The 17,548-nt window shown below is 36.9% G+C and overlaps 1 protein-coding gene across 5 annotated transcripts in view; it reads left to right on the top strand.

The window, feature by feature from the left end:
* Positions 1–17,548, top strand: part of Mcf2 (MCF.2 cell line derived transforming sequence) — a 100,615-nt gene that overhangs the window by 63,825 nt on the left and 19,242 nt on the right. For all 5 annotated transcript variants that reach the window (XM_037199078.1, XM_037199077.1, XM_037199076.1 and 2 more), the window contains 5 exons: positions 77–159; positions 2,747–2,813; positions 3,501–3,616; positions 3,891–3,960; positions 5,801–5,893. In XM_037199078.1, the coding sequence (XP_037054973.1) occupies positions 77–159; positions 2,747–2,813; positions 3,501–3,616; positions 3,891–3,960; positions 5,801–5,893 (429 nt within the window). The remainder of the gene's footprint in view (positions 1–76; positions 160–2,746; positions 2,814–3,500; positions 3,617–3,890; positions 3,961–5,800; positions 5,894–17,548) is intronic.

The following is a 17,548-nucleotide window of genomic DNA, read 5'->3' as shown; positions in this document are numbered from 1 at the left end:
AACTTAATATTAGATGTATTTGAAAAAGTACTGTACCTACATAGATATGATTGAACTTTTATTTTCATTATTTCAGATTGAAGTCGTTCAGGATACCCAACAGAAGAGGAATTCTGATCAGTCTCCCAGATTGGAAAATAGCTTGGATATTTTAAAGAAGTATTTTTTCTTTTTTTAACCTGCATTCATATATATTCCTCTCCACAGGAGACTCTGCTTCAGTGTCCAAGGCTCATGTGTTTAGAATTATCAGTTTGCAAAATAGGGTCCTAGTAAGGACATTAAAACAGTACTGGCAAAGTGTCACACATTCTGGAGTTAGGTTTGAGCAGCTGTGATGTGTTTTAGGCATTGAGGACTTTTATTTAGTAGTACTGGGGATTGTAAGGCAAGTGCTCTGCCACCAAGCTGCATCCCAATCCCCTTTTTAGGATTTTTGTAGCTTTCATTTTCAGGTTGAAAATGAAAGAGTTTGGTTTGTTTGTTTTTGTGCTTCCCAGTTAAGATCAATTATTTATTTTTCATACACACACACACACAATATATATATATATATATTACACACTGTGTGTGTGGTAAGATGGTTACTATAGTTAACACTGACAGTTGCCTTTTTTGTGGTAAAAACACAATGTGTAAGTTCTACTTTGTAAGTGTATTTTCTGTGTATAAGACACTTCATTAATGATAGTAATGATAGTAACTATGCTGTATCATCGATTCCCAGAATGATTCAACTAATAAATGAAAGTTTGTACCCTTGGGGTGTACCATCTGTTCTAGTTTGTTTTCTGTTGCTGTGATAAAGACCAAAAACAATTTGGGGAGGAAATGGTTTATTTGGCTTATATTTCTAGATCATTGTCTATCATGAGAGGAAGCCAGGGCAGGCAACTGGAGGTAGGAACTAAAGCAGAGGCTAGAGAGGGTGCTGCTTACTGGCTTGCTCGCCATAGCTTTCTTATACAGTCTAGGATGCCCTGCCCAGAGGTGACAGCACCCAGAGTGGGCTGAGCCCTCACACATCAATCGAAAGAGTGCCCCACTGACGTATCTATACACCAATCAGACTGGGCAATTATTCAGTTGATGTTTCCTTTTCCTAGGCTATTGTAGTTTTGTGTCAAGTTGACAGTTAAAGCTGTGACACAGTTTCCTTCATTTTAACAGAAATGAAAATCAATGAAGTGGTTTGTGAAAAGATATACAGGATTATAGATACTACTTCATAGATATTAACAATGACCCTTTATATGCTTCTATATTCTTATGTTAATATTCAAAACTTGAAAACAGTTACCTGTAAGTTTTATATCATGAGTTGGACCTGGAGGCACATTCCTTTAATCCGAGACCTTGGGGGTGGGGGCAGAGGCAGGTGAATCTCTGAATTTGAGGCTAGCTTGGTCTACATAGTTCCAGGACAGCCAGACCTACATAGTAGGACCTGCCTCAAAAAAAAAAAAAAAAAAAAAACAAAGGAAATAAAGTTTCATATCTTGATGTTAGAAATAGCCAATAGTTTGCATCAAATTGCATATATATATATATATATATATATTATTAAAGATAATTTAAAGAGACTAAATTTGGGAGAAAAACAGGGTCTAAATTCTTCAAAGTATGAAAAAGAAAAGAAGAAATGTACAAAGGTAGATGTTAAGGAGGTTGCTTGTATTACAGAGGGGAGTAAAATTTAAATATGTCATTTGGAAATCAAATGGAAAGGACATGTATTTGATTTTATACAGATGGCAGACAATGTTGCTGTAGAATCTTGTTTTACTCCTCCTACCCATGTGAAGATGAGTGTAATGAGTTTACACATGTCTGAAAACTGGGGATAGTGATGAACATGCTCGTCTAGTGTTTCTTTTTGAATAGGAGATAATGATTTTGGACCTTAGGAAATGAAGCTGTCCAGAAAGACCAAAACCTGGCTTTCATTCCCAAATAGGTTTTGTGAGATTTTAGTAAATTTATTTATAATCTAAGTGAATTAGAAATCATTTTTATGTTAACACATGGACTTCGAACATCTGTTTCTTTTCTTCCCCCCATGAGACAGAGTCTTGGTTTATAGCCCTGGCTGACCTAGAATACAGGTTACATTTGAACTCAGAGATCCTCCTGCCTTTGCCTCCTGAGTGCTGGGATTAAAGGTGTGTGCCACAACTGCCAGCCTTTTTTTTCTCTTAAACTATATTTAAGAGCCTTCTGAGTGGTACTTATTCCAACAACTGTTGCTGGAGAGCTTCTCCCCAGGCTCCACCAAGCCCCGCAGTCCCACAATCCACGTATAAAATAATCACTCAGACGCTTACATTACTTACAAACTGTATGGCCGTGGCAGACTTCTTGTTAACTGTTCTTATATCTCAAATTAACCCATTTTTATAAATCTATACCTTGCCACGTGGCTGGTGGCTTACCGGCGTCTTTACATGCTGCTTGTCCTGGCGGTGGTTGCAGTGTCTCTCCCTTCTTCCTGTTTCCCCAATTCTCTCCTTGTCCCATCTATACTTCCTGTCTGGTCACTGGCCATCAGTGTTTTATTTATATAAAGTGATGTCCACAACAAACAACCACAAAATAAGCTTCATATTTGATGCTAGAACAAAACCCTCAGGTAGTTCCACTAGGTTAGTTTATTTACTTTAGATTATTTCTAATGATAGTAATAGAACCATTTTTCTGTGATATATGACTAGGACATTAACTGGTAACTATGGTCTGTTCATTGTAGTCATGTCCTGAATGAGCTGATACAGACAGAAAGGGCATATGTTCGAGAGCTGTTTACTGTTTTGTTGGTAAGTGTAGCAAATAGGTTTTTTTCCCCCCATTTTTTTGACTGATCCCTGGCTACGTGCATTATAAGTTGTTCTAAGCAGTTTTGTGTTAACTGTCTCTGTCCTTGGTTGTCCCATGGTAGCAGTGTGGGTATTTGCTGTTATTTCAGACTACATGTTGTTTTAACACTGTGTTTACATTCCCTCTCAGTAGCAGGGATACGTGATTCAGAATTTCTTATAGAAAAGGGAAGCTGTTCTCTTAGGGACATGGTGCATTGTTGTAATTATTCCCAGGCTGCTACTTAGAGGTTGAGATGGAAAAAAACTGAGGGTGGGATAAAAATACTCATTTGACATAAATGCCATGATACTAATTTGGTCTTACTTTCAATTTAAGGAGAACTTTATATTCTGTACTATAATTTTTCATAGTTGACTTCTGTTTGGTTTCCAACACTACAATAAAAGCCTGGAAGGCCAAAGTACTACCTTTTTATTCTAACCATGTAGTAAAGCTTTGACTTCTTTATCCTGCATTCTAAAAAAATGCCACAAATAACTCTGAAAACTAAGGGATCTAAATGTTAAAATTCCAACAGCTGTACCCACAAATCTTCTATACATTCTGCTGCACTGATACCATCAGTGGCCCAACCAAATATTAATATAAATATTTAAAATGCAAAAATTATTTATTTTTAATAGGGCTACAGATCTGAGATGGACAATCCACAGATGTTTGATCTCATGCCACCTCTCCTGAGAAATAAAAAGGATGTTCTCTTTGGAAATATGGCAGAAATATATGAATTCCATAACAAGTACGTAATTGCCAAACCGAAGTTTTTAGTGATTTTATTTTTTTTTCAAAAAGTGTTATTGTTGAGTGTGATGGCGCACACCTTTAATCTCCAAATTTGTGAGGCAGAAAGAGGTGAATCTCTGTGAGTTTGAGGCCAGCCTGGTCTATAGCGTGAGTTCCAGGACAACCAGGCTGCATAGGGAGACCCTGTTTCAAAAAGTAGGAGAAAAGAGCTACTTACTGGTTTATTATATGTCATTAAATAACTTTTTTTTTCTCTACAAATTTCACAGCATTTTCATGAGCAGCCTGGAAGATTGCTTTAATGCTCCAGAAAAAGTTGGACCTTGCTTCCTAGAAAGGGTTAGTCTGATTATTTGTTTTTAAATTATATAAATATTGGCAACCCAAAAGTATTTCTCATATAAAATAGGCTTAAAGACAAGATACCCCATTCCCTTTAATGTATTACATTTTTAGAGAAGACATATCAATTCTAGCACATACTTAATGTAAAACTATTTTGTTTGAAAGAAAATGATGTGAAGGTCAATCAGGTTATGCTTTTATTCTGTGTATTAAATATTTCAGTTACTCAGGTAGTAGCAATGGTAATCTCAGGAATCCAGGGACCACCCTAGCTAAGAAGATGTGAGAGAAGGGAGAATATTAATAAAATCACCCTGAGCTTGGTTAGAATAAAAGATGCATTTTTAAAAAACAAAACTTAAATGACAGAGAGTCTCACTATGTGGCCACAGAATTTTTAAAATTTTCATCTAGTTGTCCAGTTTCTCCTCTTCCTAAAAGGTCAATCCTCTTCTGATTGGGAATCAGTTGGATTAAAGAGATTGTTAAACATTTAGAATATAGCTGTCTTATCTCAGAAATTGTTGAAGAGAATAAGCTTGAGAAAAATGAGAAATGAGAAGAGATAGGACTAAGAAAGAATGTGTGCCACTACCTTTCTCAACATGTTCTAAACCTAAAAACATCTGAACTATGGACAAATTCATCCCCAACGTTTTCAAATAGTGGTTGGTCCAACATCCCTTTGGAGTTTAGTTCTTAAACACTGTGCTACTTTGCAAGAAGTGATGGTGTGTACACTCAGGAGGTGGAATCAGGAAGACTGTGAGTCTCAGGCCATCCTGGACTACTTAGTGAGATCCCATCCTTAAAAATACCCAACACTGGGCTGGAGAGATGGCTCACAGGTTAAGAGCACTGACTGTTCTTCCAGAGGTTCTGAGTTCAATTCCCAGCAACCACATGGTGGCTCACAACCATCTGTAATGAGATCTGGTGCCCTCTTCTGGCCTGCTATCATATATGCTGTATACATAATAAATAAATAAATCTTAAAAATACCCAACACTGTGCTACTCATAGGAGATTTTATATTTACTGTGTATTTTTACATTTATACATAAATTATTTCCAGATCTGATGAAGTCTCATATCCTATGTACCTTTGTACCTGTCAAAGTTGGTAGAGTTCTTGGTAGAGTACAACTAGTAGTGGTAATACTGGTTTGATAAATGCTTCTTGATGATATGTCCATTCAGTACTCATCTATTTAATATTTACTGTCTACCAAGTACTATGCTAGACAACGTGGATACCAAGCTAAAGAGCATTTAGGCAGAGAAACAAAAACCCTAAATCATGTACAGGATGAGTTATACTCTATTAGAGATGTACAAAGGGTCTTACAGCATTCAAAAGAAGGGCATCATCCATAGCTTAAGGGTATAAACCGTGGCTATATAGAAGAGACTCATGAGATGAAAGTTAAAGTGTGAGTAGGAGACAGACCAATAGATGAAGATTATGGAAGTGATTCAAGGGGGAATCAACTGTGCAGCCGTGTGCTTATGATGATGGAAGTTAGCTGCAGGCTCCTTTATTTAGACAGCCAGCAGACTAGTAGCACAGGAAACTCATTTTTGGCGCTATTGGATCATGGAAATAAACAGTTCAAAAAGATAAGGCTTTTCTTACTTTGTCAAGTCTGGTAAACAGGAGTTTAGAAATTGCTTGTAGAATTGTGTATCCTGCTGTCCTTGGAACACAAAGCTGGCCCTTTTATGTCATGGTCACTACCAGGGCGGGCCACACACTCTCTTGCTCAGTTTTTTTTGAAAACAAAAATTCACATTTATAAATTGTTAATATATTTGCATTTGTTCTTTATTACAGAAGGATGATTTTCAGATGTATACCAAGTACTGTCAGAATAAACCCAGGTCAGAGTTAATTTGGAGGAAGTATTCGGAATGTGCCTTTTTCCAGGTATTAATCATTTAAGTATTGAACAAATGCTTTTTGGAAGATATTGGAATATTTCTCATTAACGAATTCATTTTCTGCTTTAACTAAATTATATATGCATATACGTAAAACAGTAATTCTGTTTTCAAGCAAAGTACACACATAAGTACATTTATGTATATAAATATATATTTGCTGTTCCCCAGAGGCAACCCCTTTTAGCTACTTCTGGTATTTGCCTCCCTATCTCCAATTAACTTGTCTTTCTCCTTCCTGCTTTATAAAATGTAGATTTAGGTCTCCTTCAATGTTCCTTGTCCCATGACCATATCTGAATGAAATTCTTTTCCTCTAAAGCTTCCAGTATATTTTTGCTAGATCGATTGGCTATATTTAACTCAATTATTAAGACTGGAATTTCTCTGGGCAGATGACTCATATAGTAAAATATGGTTGCTTTTCCTTCTCTTGTGTTTTTATTACCATTTTCTTTTTACTCGTTTAATTTTCTATATGCTTTGCTTTCTTCCTACCCCAACCTCTTCCAATTTTAAGAATCATAAAAATTTGTTCTCCTTATATTCGCATACACTGATTGTCTTTAAATTTCATCTTAAAGAAATACCTTCTAGAGTTTTCTAACCTGCTTACGGCTTTTAGCTCAAGATCTTGGCGCGTATCATTTGGGAGTATGTGCCACTGATCTCTTGAATAGCCTGTCCTGCTGTATATCAAATTTTTTGTTTGTTTGTTTTTGTTTTTCGAGACAGGGTTTCTCTGTGTAGCTTTGTGCCTTTCCTAGAACTCGCTTTGTAGACCAGGCTGGCCTCGAAACCAAATTTTTTTTTTGATGCCTATGGAAGTCAGAATAGGGTGATGGACCCCATGAAACTGGCATTTGGATGGCTGTGAGCCACTTTATAGGTGCTGAGAATTGAACCTGTGTCCTATGCAAAAGCAACAAGTGATGTAAACTGCTGAGCCATCTCTCCAGCCTTATTTCATTCTTAGTGTTTTATTTTATATTTGGTAGAATAAATCTAATAGTTTTAGAAAGTGTACATGTTAGGTGATATATTTGCATGTTTTGGGAAACTTGTATGAGCAAGTGTCTTTATTTTATCCTAATGCTTTGATTGTTAAGATGGCTAAGTATAGAATTCTAACTAAGAAACGATTATTCTCAGAAATTTGATGGACTACTTCACTCTTTTCTGACTTTTAAAAGAAATAAATTACTCCAGCTTGACTTTGTAACTTTTCCAGAGACCTAGTTTTCCTTCTCTGAAAGATATGGGAACTGATATTTAGAGTTTGTTTATTTGCATTATTTTCTTAATTATCTCAGTATTTTAGGCTTAATTTCTTTTTATTTTTGTGATAAAGATGTAGAACCTATGGCCTTTTATATACTTGGAAAACATTCTAAAACTGAGCTGCATCCTGGCCCTTGCTGATCACTCTGAAGCTGGAATCTGCAGTCCAAATTTACTTGTTTTTTCCCCCTCCATTTTATTTTCCTTATTTTTCTTTTTCTGGAACTGTTGTACTGATGTAAGAGTCTTGGACTACTCCTATAATTATGTTTTCTCTGCTTTTTATGCCTTTCATCTTTCTGCTCTGCTACTCTTCCTAATTGAAAGTTTTATTCTGCTATCATATTTTTAACTTAAAATTTTATTGGCATATACTCTTTGTACAAGGTGATGGATTTTATAAAATTGATTTAAGTATATCATGTGTATTGATCATAGTCACCTCCTGTTAACTTTTCTTATTCCAGCACAAATAGCCTTAGCCCCCTTTTCTCTTCTCAAATAGTCCCTCTTTATTTATATATAAATGATATCTCTCTACATGTATATATTCTTGTTTCTATATTTCTTTTTGAGTCTGGCTTATTTTACTTAACATGATGGTTCCAGCTCCATTCTTTTTTCCTGCAAATTACGTAATTTCATTCTTCATTATGGCTCAACAAGACTGCACTGAACACCACCATATTGTCCGTTCCTCTGTTAAAGACAATCTAGGCTGGTTGCATATCTTACCTGCTATGTATAGTGCTGCAGACATAGATGTGCAGGTATCTCTCTAGTATGTAGCCCATCTTTCTCTGTCCCACCTGCCAGCTCCACACAGAGACTTCTTATTAATCATGAAAGCTTGGCTAATAGCTTGGGGTGGTTTCTAAGTAGCTCTTATAACTTAAATTAACACATTTCTATTAATGTACTTTCTACTTTGTGGCTTTATTACCTCATCTCCATAGTGCCCACTCTGCTTGCTCTGCATCTAGCAGGCAACTCCACCCTTCTTCTTCCCAGCATTCTCTTTGCCCTGAAAATCCTGCCTATCTATTGACCATTTAGCTTTTTATTAAACCAATTAGAGTGATACATCTTCACAGTGTACAAAAAGATTATTCTAGAACATGTCCCCCTTCTTGTCTAAATAAACAGGAAAGGTTTTAACTCTAACATAGTAAGACTACATACAATAAGAACAATTATCATGGGCTGGAGAGATGGCTCAGAGGTTAAGAACAATTATCAGTTATTGTCTAAATAGATTATATTTAACAAATGAAACTATGTACAATAAGATCAATTATCAAGTAAGAATTTATATTCACAATGTCCAGTCCATTTGTATTTGGCATATTTGGAGAAAATACTCTATTATGTATTTTATCTTGATGTATTTAAAGTTTTATACATAAATCATTTTCTGTTATAACTTGTACTGCCATCTTAAAACTATCTTTTTAGATCTCAAGACATTTTTTTTGAGATAAACAATTTAAGCTTTTATGTTTTTTAACCTTATAAACATTACATCTCTTCTGTAAGTTTCTTTTCTGAATTTGGTAACAAAGAAAACTGTAAAACTGTAACTATCCAGTCTTCAGTCTCCATCAGAGACCCAAGAAGGAGAAAATATTACTTGAGTAAATGGGAAGTTCAGAGTAAACAACTTCCAAAACTACAGAAATTACAGAAGCTGGCTGCCTGGACAGTCACTCAAGGTTCCTCTTTAATGTTGGGACATTCATCTTTGGCCTACAGGCCTAGAATATCTGACAAACTTTTCTGTGAAGCAAGAATTTTGAAGGACTATCCAACTTATCTTGGCAAAGTTCAGTAGACACTTTCCTTTGTGTCCTGCTTGTACAGTTTGGACAGCATACTGTCAGCAAATGAGGCAAGAGCAGTTTCTTTGCCCAGTGGCTAGCTTTTACCATATCAAAATCAAACTCCATATGGAGGTTCTTTGATGCTCATCATCTTCTCTGAGGTAGATTGGTGCTGCCAGGAGCAGACGTGTCTCATTGTCATAAAAAAACTTATGTTATTAAAACATTAAAATGCCATGTTCTGTAGGTCTCTGAAGTGTTTGAAGATCATCTATCTGTTTAAAATATGTCTCTGATTGACCTTAAAAATATACCTAACATGACTATAAGTTTGTTATAGATGACTACTAACCTGTATTTTTTTTATTATCCTAAATAGCTTTCAAGGACTAGAACTTTATGTTACATTTATAAATGGAGCTGCATAGGTACAATACATTAAACAAGAAATAAAAACATATTATACAGTCTAACAAAAAGAACCTTAAATTTGTATCAGTAAACTACAATATCTTACACGAGTAGAAACATATATACAATACAACAAAAATAACAATAAATTTGAAACAATGTACAAAAATCCATACCATTGTAAAATATTTGAGACTAGTTGTTTTTTTTTTTTTTTTTAGTTTGAAAGTAGATACAGGGCTGGAGAGATGGCTCAGAGGTTAAGAGCACTGCTTGCTCTTCCAAAGGTCCTGAGTTCAATTCTCAGCAACCACATGGTGGCTCACAACCATCTGTAATGAGATCTGGTGCCCTCTTCTGGCCTGTGGGGATACATGCAGACAGAACACTGTATACATAATAAATAAATAATTCTTTAAAAAAAAAAGAAAGTAGATACAATCTACCTTTTTTATCCTGTCATTTCTATATCCCCCTTTTGCTTTTCAGAATAAGATCCGTCAATCTAATTTCCTCTGCTTAGTATCCTCCCTGACCATGGCCAATAACAACTTGTGACCAGCCCCCCTAAACAATGATAAACATCCATAGAACAACCAAAAACCACCCACCCCACCTCTCGCAAATGTAGGAATTGTGTTCTTTAGACTGCTTCCTGTTGTCTGGGGGCTCTGGCATCTTCAGGGACCCTGAGAAAATTAGGATAATGGTCAAGTCCTGGCTAAAATAGTCTGCAAGGCTGGACCATCTCAGCCAGCAGCCTTGAATCGGTTCTGGAGGCAAAACTCTGAGGACATTGCAACAGAGGCATTCTGACAGGCTGGGTCACCTGGGCCACCCATTTTTATTGGTGTCTGGTCCCCTTGCTCTGAAAATACATAAACTTTCAAAGGTAATAGTCATATCTGCATTAACACAAGTATGGACTGTCTGCTGTACATAATCCAGTCAAAGATGTTTTTTTGTTTTATGTTAGAGCAGGTAAAATACATGTCACCCTTGTGGGGCCCCTAGAGGTAGGATCAGGACCTGTCCCTGACACATGAGCTGGCTTTTTGGAACCTATTCCCCATGTTGGGATGCCATGCTCAGTCTTGATTTAGGGGGAAGAGTTTGGTCCTGCCTCAACTTGAAATGCCTTGCTTTGTTGACTTCCATGGGAAGCCTGACCCTTTCTGATGGGGTGGTAGGTGGGAGATGAGGGGATGGAATGGGAAGAGAGGAGGGAAGGGAAACTGTGGTTGGTATGTAAAATAAATTTAAAAATTTAACAAAAAATATATGTTACCTGTCTTGTAGTTTTTCTAGGTTTATTTCTTTATGTCTGTAGCCGGGATTTTCAGAATTCTCTTCCAATTAAATCTGATCTCTATCAACTTTGAATGAATCCACAGCTTTTAGTTTTCTGTGGAAACAAAGGGATAACCTCTTCCCCAACATAACCTATTTTTTTTTGGCTTCCATTTTGAAGTTAGGGCATTTTTGAAATATAGAGATTGGTTTAATTTAGCAGTTTTTATAATCCAATGTCTCTCTTGCTTGCTCATCAGCAATCAAAAAAATTTGAAGTCAATACAACACCATACAGGATCCAGACTCCTTGTGCATTTCCCATCCCTACATGGCTTATCATTTTTATATTATTTCATTTCCTCTCTAAAGACTTTATCTTATTATTTATAAACTATTTTTTCTGTGACTGTCTATATCTATTATCTTTTCTTCTTTTAAGTCTATATACTTTTTAAAAACACACTGTAACCTGTTTAGAAGTTTTTCCCATCTGGACCTCTTTTACTACATATCTGTAACCTTTTCTGTCTGTATAAGTAAAACTTAAACTGCCATGCAGCTTAGCTCATGTCATGCTGGCAGCTCAAGCCCACAGGCAGCAGCTGGGAGATGGTCTCTGTACTGTGGCCAGCATGAGAGACTAGGAAGCTGTATTTGGCTCTGCTTTTTTGTGTTTGGAAACTTTTAAAAAATCTTTCTCCTGTCTTATATGGAATTATGTGCCCTCTTGTTGGATACCATTTGTAGTTTTACTTTTTTGTTGGGACCGTCAGCTCCCCAGTAATGACACAGAGACTTCTTATTATTTATGAAAGCTTGGCTGATAGCTTAGGCGTGTTTCTAACTAGCTCTTATAACTTAAATTAACCCATTTATATTAATTTACTTTCTGCCTTGTGGCTTTATTGCCTCATCTCCATAGTGCCCACCCTGCTTTCTCTGCATCTGGCTAGTGACTGCTCTTCTTTTTCCCAGGACTGCTCTCTGTCTGGAAATCCTGCCTAACTATTGGCCACTTAGCATTTTATTAAACCAATTAGAATGACACATCTTCACAGTGTACAAAACATTATTCCACAACACTACTATGTTGATTTAGAGTCCTAGGAGTGGTATAACTGGGTCATATGGTGGTTTTACTTTTACTTTTTAAAATTATATGTATGTGTGTATGTTCATGTGTTTGCAGATGCATTCATGAGTACACATACACATATGCCTGGGGTGTCTGTCATTCTTTAGGTGCCATCCATCTTGGATTTTTAAGACAGAGTCTCTTATTGGCTTGGAACAAGCTAAGTAGGGTAGGCTAACTGGCCACCAAGAATCAGAGATCTGCCTATCTCCTCTTCAGTGTTGGAATTATAAGGACATAAATGATGCAAGCCCCCATGCACATCTTTTACTTTAAAATTTTATGTATGTATGTATGTATTTATGTATTTATTTATTTTTCTTTTTTATTATTATTAAGAGATTTTCTATTCACTTTACATACCAACCACAGATTCTCCTCTCCTCCTTCTTCCCGCCCCCCAGGCTTCCCTCCCAACCCATCCCCCATTCCCACCTCTTCCAAGGCAAGGTCTCCCATGGAGAGTCAGCAGAGCCTGGTACATTCAGTTGAGGCAGGTCTAAGCCCCTCCTCCCTGTACCAAGGCTGCACAGTGTCTCACCATAGGCACTAAGCTCCAAAAAGCCGGCTCATGCACTAGGGATGGGTCCTGATCCCACTGCCTGGGAGCCCCCTAAACAGTTCAAGCTAAACAACTGTCTCACCTATCCAGAGGGCCTAGTTCAGTACCATGGAGGCTCCTCAGCTATTCGTCCACAGTTCATGTGTTTCCACTAGTTTGACTGTCAGTCTCTCTCTGTACATTTTCCCATCATGATCTCAGTGTCCCTTGATCATAGAATCCCTCCTCTCTCTCGTCAATTGAACTCCTGGAGCTCAGACTGGTGCCCAGCCGTGGATCTCTGCATCTGCTTTATCAGTCTTTATCAGTGGATGAGGACTCTATGATGACAGTTAGGGTATTCAGCCATCTGATCACCGGAGTAGGCCAGTTCAGGCATCTCTTGACTATTGCCAGTAGTCTATGGTGGCGTCATCTTTGTGGATTCCTGGGAACTTCCCTAGAACTCTGTTTCTCCCTATTCCCCTGATGTCTTCATTTATCATGGTATCTCTTTCCTTGCTCTCTCATTCTGTTCCAGCTCGAACCTCCCATTCCCCTAGGTTCTAATCCCCTATCCCTTGCCCTCCATTACCTCCTCTCACCCCCAGTTTGCTCATGTTTTCTCCTTTGCTTGGTGATCCATGCGTCCATGCTAGGGTTCTCCTTACTAGCTACCCTCCTTGGAGCTATGGGTTGCAGTCTGTTTATCCTTTGTTTTACATCTAGTATTCACTTATGAGTGATTACATACCATGTTTGTCCTTCTGAGTCTGGGTTACCTCACTCAGGATGATATTTTCTAGTTCCATCCATTTGCCTGCAAATTCCATGGGCATATACCTAAGGAATGCTCAATCATACCACAAGAACACACACTCAACTATGTGCATAGCAGCATTTTTCATAATAGCCAGAACCTGAAAACAACCACAACTGAAGAATAGATTAAGAAAATGTGGTACATATATACAATGGAGTACTACTCAGCAGAGAAAAACAATGATTTTACATTTTTTAAATGCAGGTTCTGGGTTATCTAACTCAGGTCTTCATGCTTGCAAAAATATGTTATCAACTGAGCTATCATCCTAGCCCTAGTTTTAGTTATTTGAGGAAATTCCATACTGGTTTTTACAGTGGCCATGTCTGCCAGTTAACAGTTTTCTGTACTCTCTGAGTTACTTTTAATGGAGTCCTGATTTTTATTTCAGAAATTCTTTTCATTTATCTATATGAAGATAATAATAGATTTTCCTTTTAAAGTACTTTTCTCACTCTGCATAGTTCCAACTGCATTCAGGTTTTTTTTTTCTATTCTTTTTCTTCATTAGCACCTACCAATCATCTTGGATGCTGTCCTGAAATGTCTGTTAATTGTTTGGTTACATTAGGGACAAGCACATGAAATTTAATTCAAAGTTTCTTGTGCATTTCTGGGTTTATTGAGAATGATCCTCAGTCTTGCATTGTCTGTCTCTGGTTATTTCCTTTGGTGTGCTAGTGAGAGATGAGGGCCTTTCTTAATACATCTATCTTTAGGTACTTTCTCTTCAGCTGTGTAGATCTTGTAGACTGCTGTTCAATACAAACATAATTGGCTGCTATTATGCTTGAGGAAAAGGATGTGAGTTTCAAGAGTTGTTAGATATATAGATATCCAACTCTTCTCCTTGCTTTCTTTCAGTATGGGAAACTTGTATCCCTTAGTCCAGAGGCCTTCTGTTTTACTTTTTATAGAGAAACATTCTTCTGCTGTGTGTGTGTGTCTGTGTGTGTGTGTGTGTGTGTGTGTGTATGTGTGTGTGTGTGTGTGTGTGTGTGTGTGTGTGTATGTGTGTGTGTGTGTGTGTGTGTGTGTGACTTAAGTTGTGCTTATTGCAGCTTTTAAAATTTTTATTTCAGATTTTACTGTCCACTCAGTTTTGGTTTTGGTAATGGATTTGTTAAGATGCGAATAAGATACTACACAATGTATCCCTTTAAAGCAATAGTTTGCACACAGTTCTTCATGGTGTGCTGACTCCCAACCATATTTCATTGCTACTTCATAACTGTAATGTTGCTACTTTTAGGAATCATAATGTAAATATCTGTGTTTTCCAATGGTTTTAGGTGACCCTTGTGTAAAGGTCATTCAGACACCGAGGGGGTCATGACCCACAGATGGAGAGCCACTGCTTTAAAATATGTAATTCAGTAGTTTAACTGTATTCATCAGGTTGTATGGTTATCAACCCAATCAATTTAAGAACATTTTTACTATTAAAAATTCCAATTCTAAAGTCAGTCATGGTGACATACACTTGTTATTCTAGCATTGACAGGCCTGAGGAAGAAGGATCTTGAGTTTGAGTCATGCCTGGGCTACATAGTGAGATCCTACCTTTGAAAACAAATAGATAATAGCAACCAACTAATGGGCCAAGCCAAAAAAAGGAAAAAAAGAAAGGAAAAAGAAACGGAAAAAGAAAAAAGGGATTCACACTACCTTATACCTCTTATTCACTGACTTACTGATTTCCCCCAATCCATTCAATTAATATTTAGCTGTTAATCTGATTTCTGTTTTTGTAGATTTACCTATTCTGAGCTTTTGTATAAGCAAAAGCATGCACTTTATGGTATTTTTTTTTCTTTTTGGGTTTTCAAGATAGAGTTTCTCTGTAGCTTTGGAGCCTGTCCTGGAACTCACTCTGTAGACTAGGCTATCCTTGAACTCACAGAGATCCACCTGTCTCTGCCTCCCAAGTGCTGGGATTAATGGTGTGCACCACCACTGCCTGGCTGACTTTATGGCATTTTACTGTGGCTTCTTAACAGAGTGGTTCTCAACTTTCCTAATGCTACAACGTTCCTCATGTGTGGTGACCACCAACCAGAAATTTATTTTTGTTGTTACTTCATAACTGTAATATTGCTACTGTTATGAATTGTAATGTAAATATCTGATATGCAGGACCCAAAGGGGTCATGATCCATAGGTTGAGAACCACTTATTTCACATATGTTTGAGCTTTGTGCCATTGTATATAGTAATATTTTTCTCTTTCTCTTTGAATATTTCCTGATAGATCGTTTTTGACTCATATGATCATTAATTGATGGGCATTCGGCTTGTTTCTATCTTTTGTTTAACATAGCTATTATACAATCTTTTAGAAATTTTATTATTTTATAGTGTATGTGTGTTTTTCCTGTATGAATGTTTGTGTACCATATGCATGTAGTTCCCTCAAAGCCCAGAAGAGGGTTTCATAGTCTTTAGAACTGGAATTACAAGTGGTTGTGAACCACCAGATGCTGGGAATCTTACCCAGGTCTTCTGGAAGAGCAGCCAGTGCTCTTAACCACTGAGCCACCCTGTTACAGAAAATATAGGTAAATTTTTCTTTTTCTTTTGGCTATACACCTAGGAATAAAATGCGTTATATGGCAACTCTATATTTAATATTGAACAGGATCTTACTGTGTAGCCCTGATTAGCCTTGAATGGATTATATAGACCAGCTTAGCCTTGAATTCACAGAGATACATCTGTTCCTGTTTCCTGAGTGTTGGGATTAAATGTTAGAGCCACCATTCTTGGTTATGTTTAATGGCTAGCTGTTGGACTGTTTTCCATAGTGACTGCAGTTTTCCATTACTATTAGAGTGTATGAGTTCTGACTGTCCTACATTTTCACCAACAGTTGTTAGTATCTATTTCATAAACACTTTGAACTTTTCTCTTTCAAAGGTATTTCTTGAGAAGGGGAAGGGGCATTCTCTAACATAAAAACTGAGCTGTTTTTTTTACCCCCCCAACTTGTGTGAATTGACTTTTACTTTTTAAGTTTTGCAAATATTTTCTCCCTTCTCAATTATATTTTTTGTCTTGAGAAAAATATATTTCATCATTCTAGTTGGATTTCATGAAGGAGATCAAACTACATATATCAATCTATCATATTTAAGTGTTGATTGTTTATTCTTATTTGAATTAGATTATATGCAGAATTTTATTCACATTTAGTGGAAGACCCTCTGTCTTATTCAGGTATATCCACTTCCCAGTCCTTTTGTGTTGTGCACATTCATCTTAACCACTCCCGTCTTCTCTCAACTATGGTCCCTACACTGTTCCCAGGACCTGATGTCATGACCCCCTATATTTATAGTGGCAGCAAGCCAATTACTGAATGAAATACAGCACCAGTTGATGAAGTCTGTATTTTTCTTGCAATCTTAAAAAATATTCTGTTCTCATACCCAGTCAGATTTATATTTAGCACAACCTATTTCTTTTCTTGGCCTTTGCCTGTAGAGCTGGTCTTTTGTTAATTTTCTTGGACAGATTGAGGAACATTTTAATCATTCTAACCTATTGTCATTTCCTGCTTTCTCAAATTTTATGCAGTTTATACCAATGTGAATTTATACATGGAAACCTTTTACGCTGTGAAATGATGTAATTTTCTACCTTCTAAGTCCATCCTTTTTTCCTTCCCCTCCCCTCCCTCCCTTCTTTGTTTCTTCCTCTTCCCTCCATTTCTTTTTGAGATGGTCTCTGACTGGTCTGAAACTCACTATGTAGACCAAGTTGGCCTTAAAATCATAGATATCCACCTTCCTCTTGAGTTCTGGGATTGCAGGCATGTGCTCTCAAATTTTTAAAATGATATTTATAGCAGTTTTTAGGTGTATTATTTCTCATAAATTTTGTACTACATGAAGAAGTACTTTTTCTGATACATGTTCCTTAAGATGTAAGAAAGATTCATGTCTGGGGTCTAATCAATGAGCACTTGGCACTTGACATTTTACAGGTACATGTATTTTTATTTATTAAGATTGTTTAAAGGTTTATTTTTGTATATGAGTATTTTGCCAGTACACACACACACACACACACGCACTCACGCACACACGCACGCATGCACATGCACACGCATACGCATACATACACGCACCATGTATGCATCTGTTGCCCATGGAAATCAAAAGAAGGCATTGGATTTCTTGGAACTAAAGTTATGGGTGATTGTGAGTTACTGTGTGGATGCAGGGAACTGAACCTTAGTCACCTGGAAGAGCATGACCCATCTCTTTAGCCTTACTATATGTCTTTTAAAATAAATTACTTTTAAAATAAGCTTACAGAGTAAGCATTCCATATGG

This window comes from Peromyscus leucopus, chromosome X (assembly GCF_004664715.2).
Source record: "Peromyscus leucopus breed LL Stock chromosome X, UCI_PerLeu_2.1, whole genome shotgun sequence".
Classification (NCBI taxonomy): domain Eukaryota; kingdom Metazoa; phylum Chordata; class Mammalia; order Rodentia; family Cricetidae; genus Peromyscus; species Peromyscus leucopus.
The sequence above is the reverse complement of the archived record's forward strand: the minus strand, read 5'-3'. Positions and strand labels throughout refer to the sequence as shown.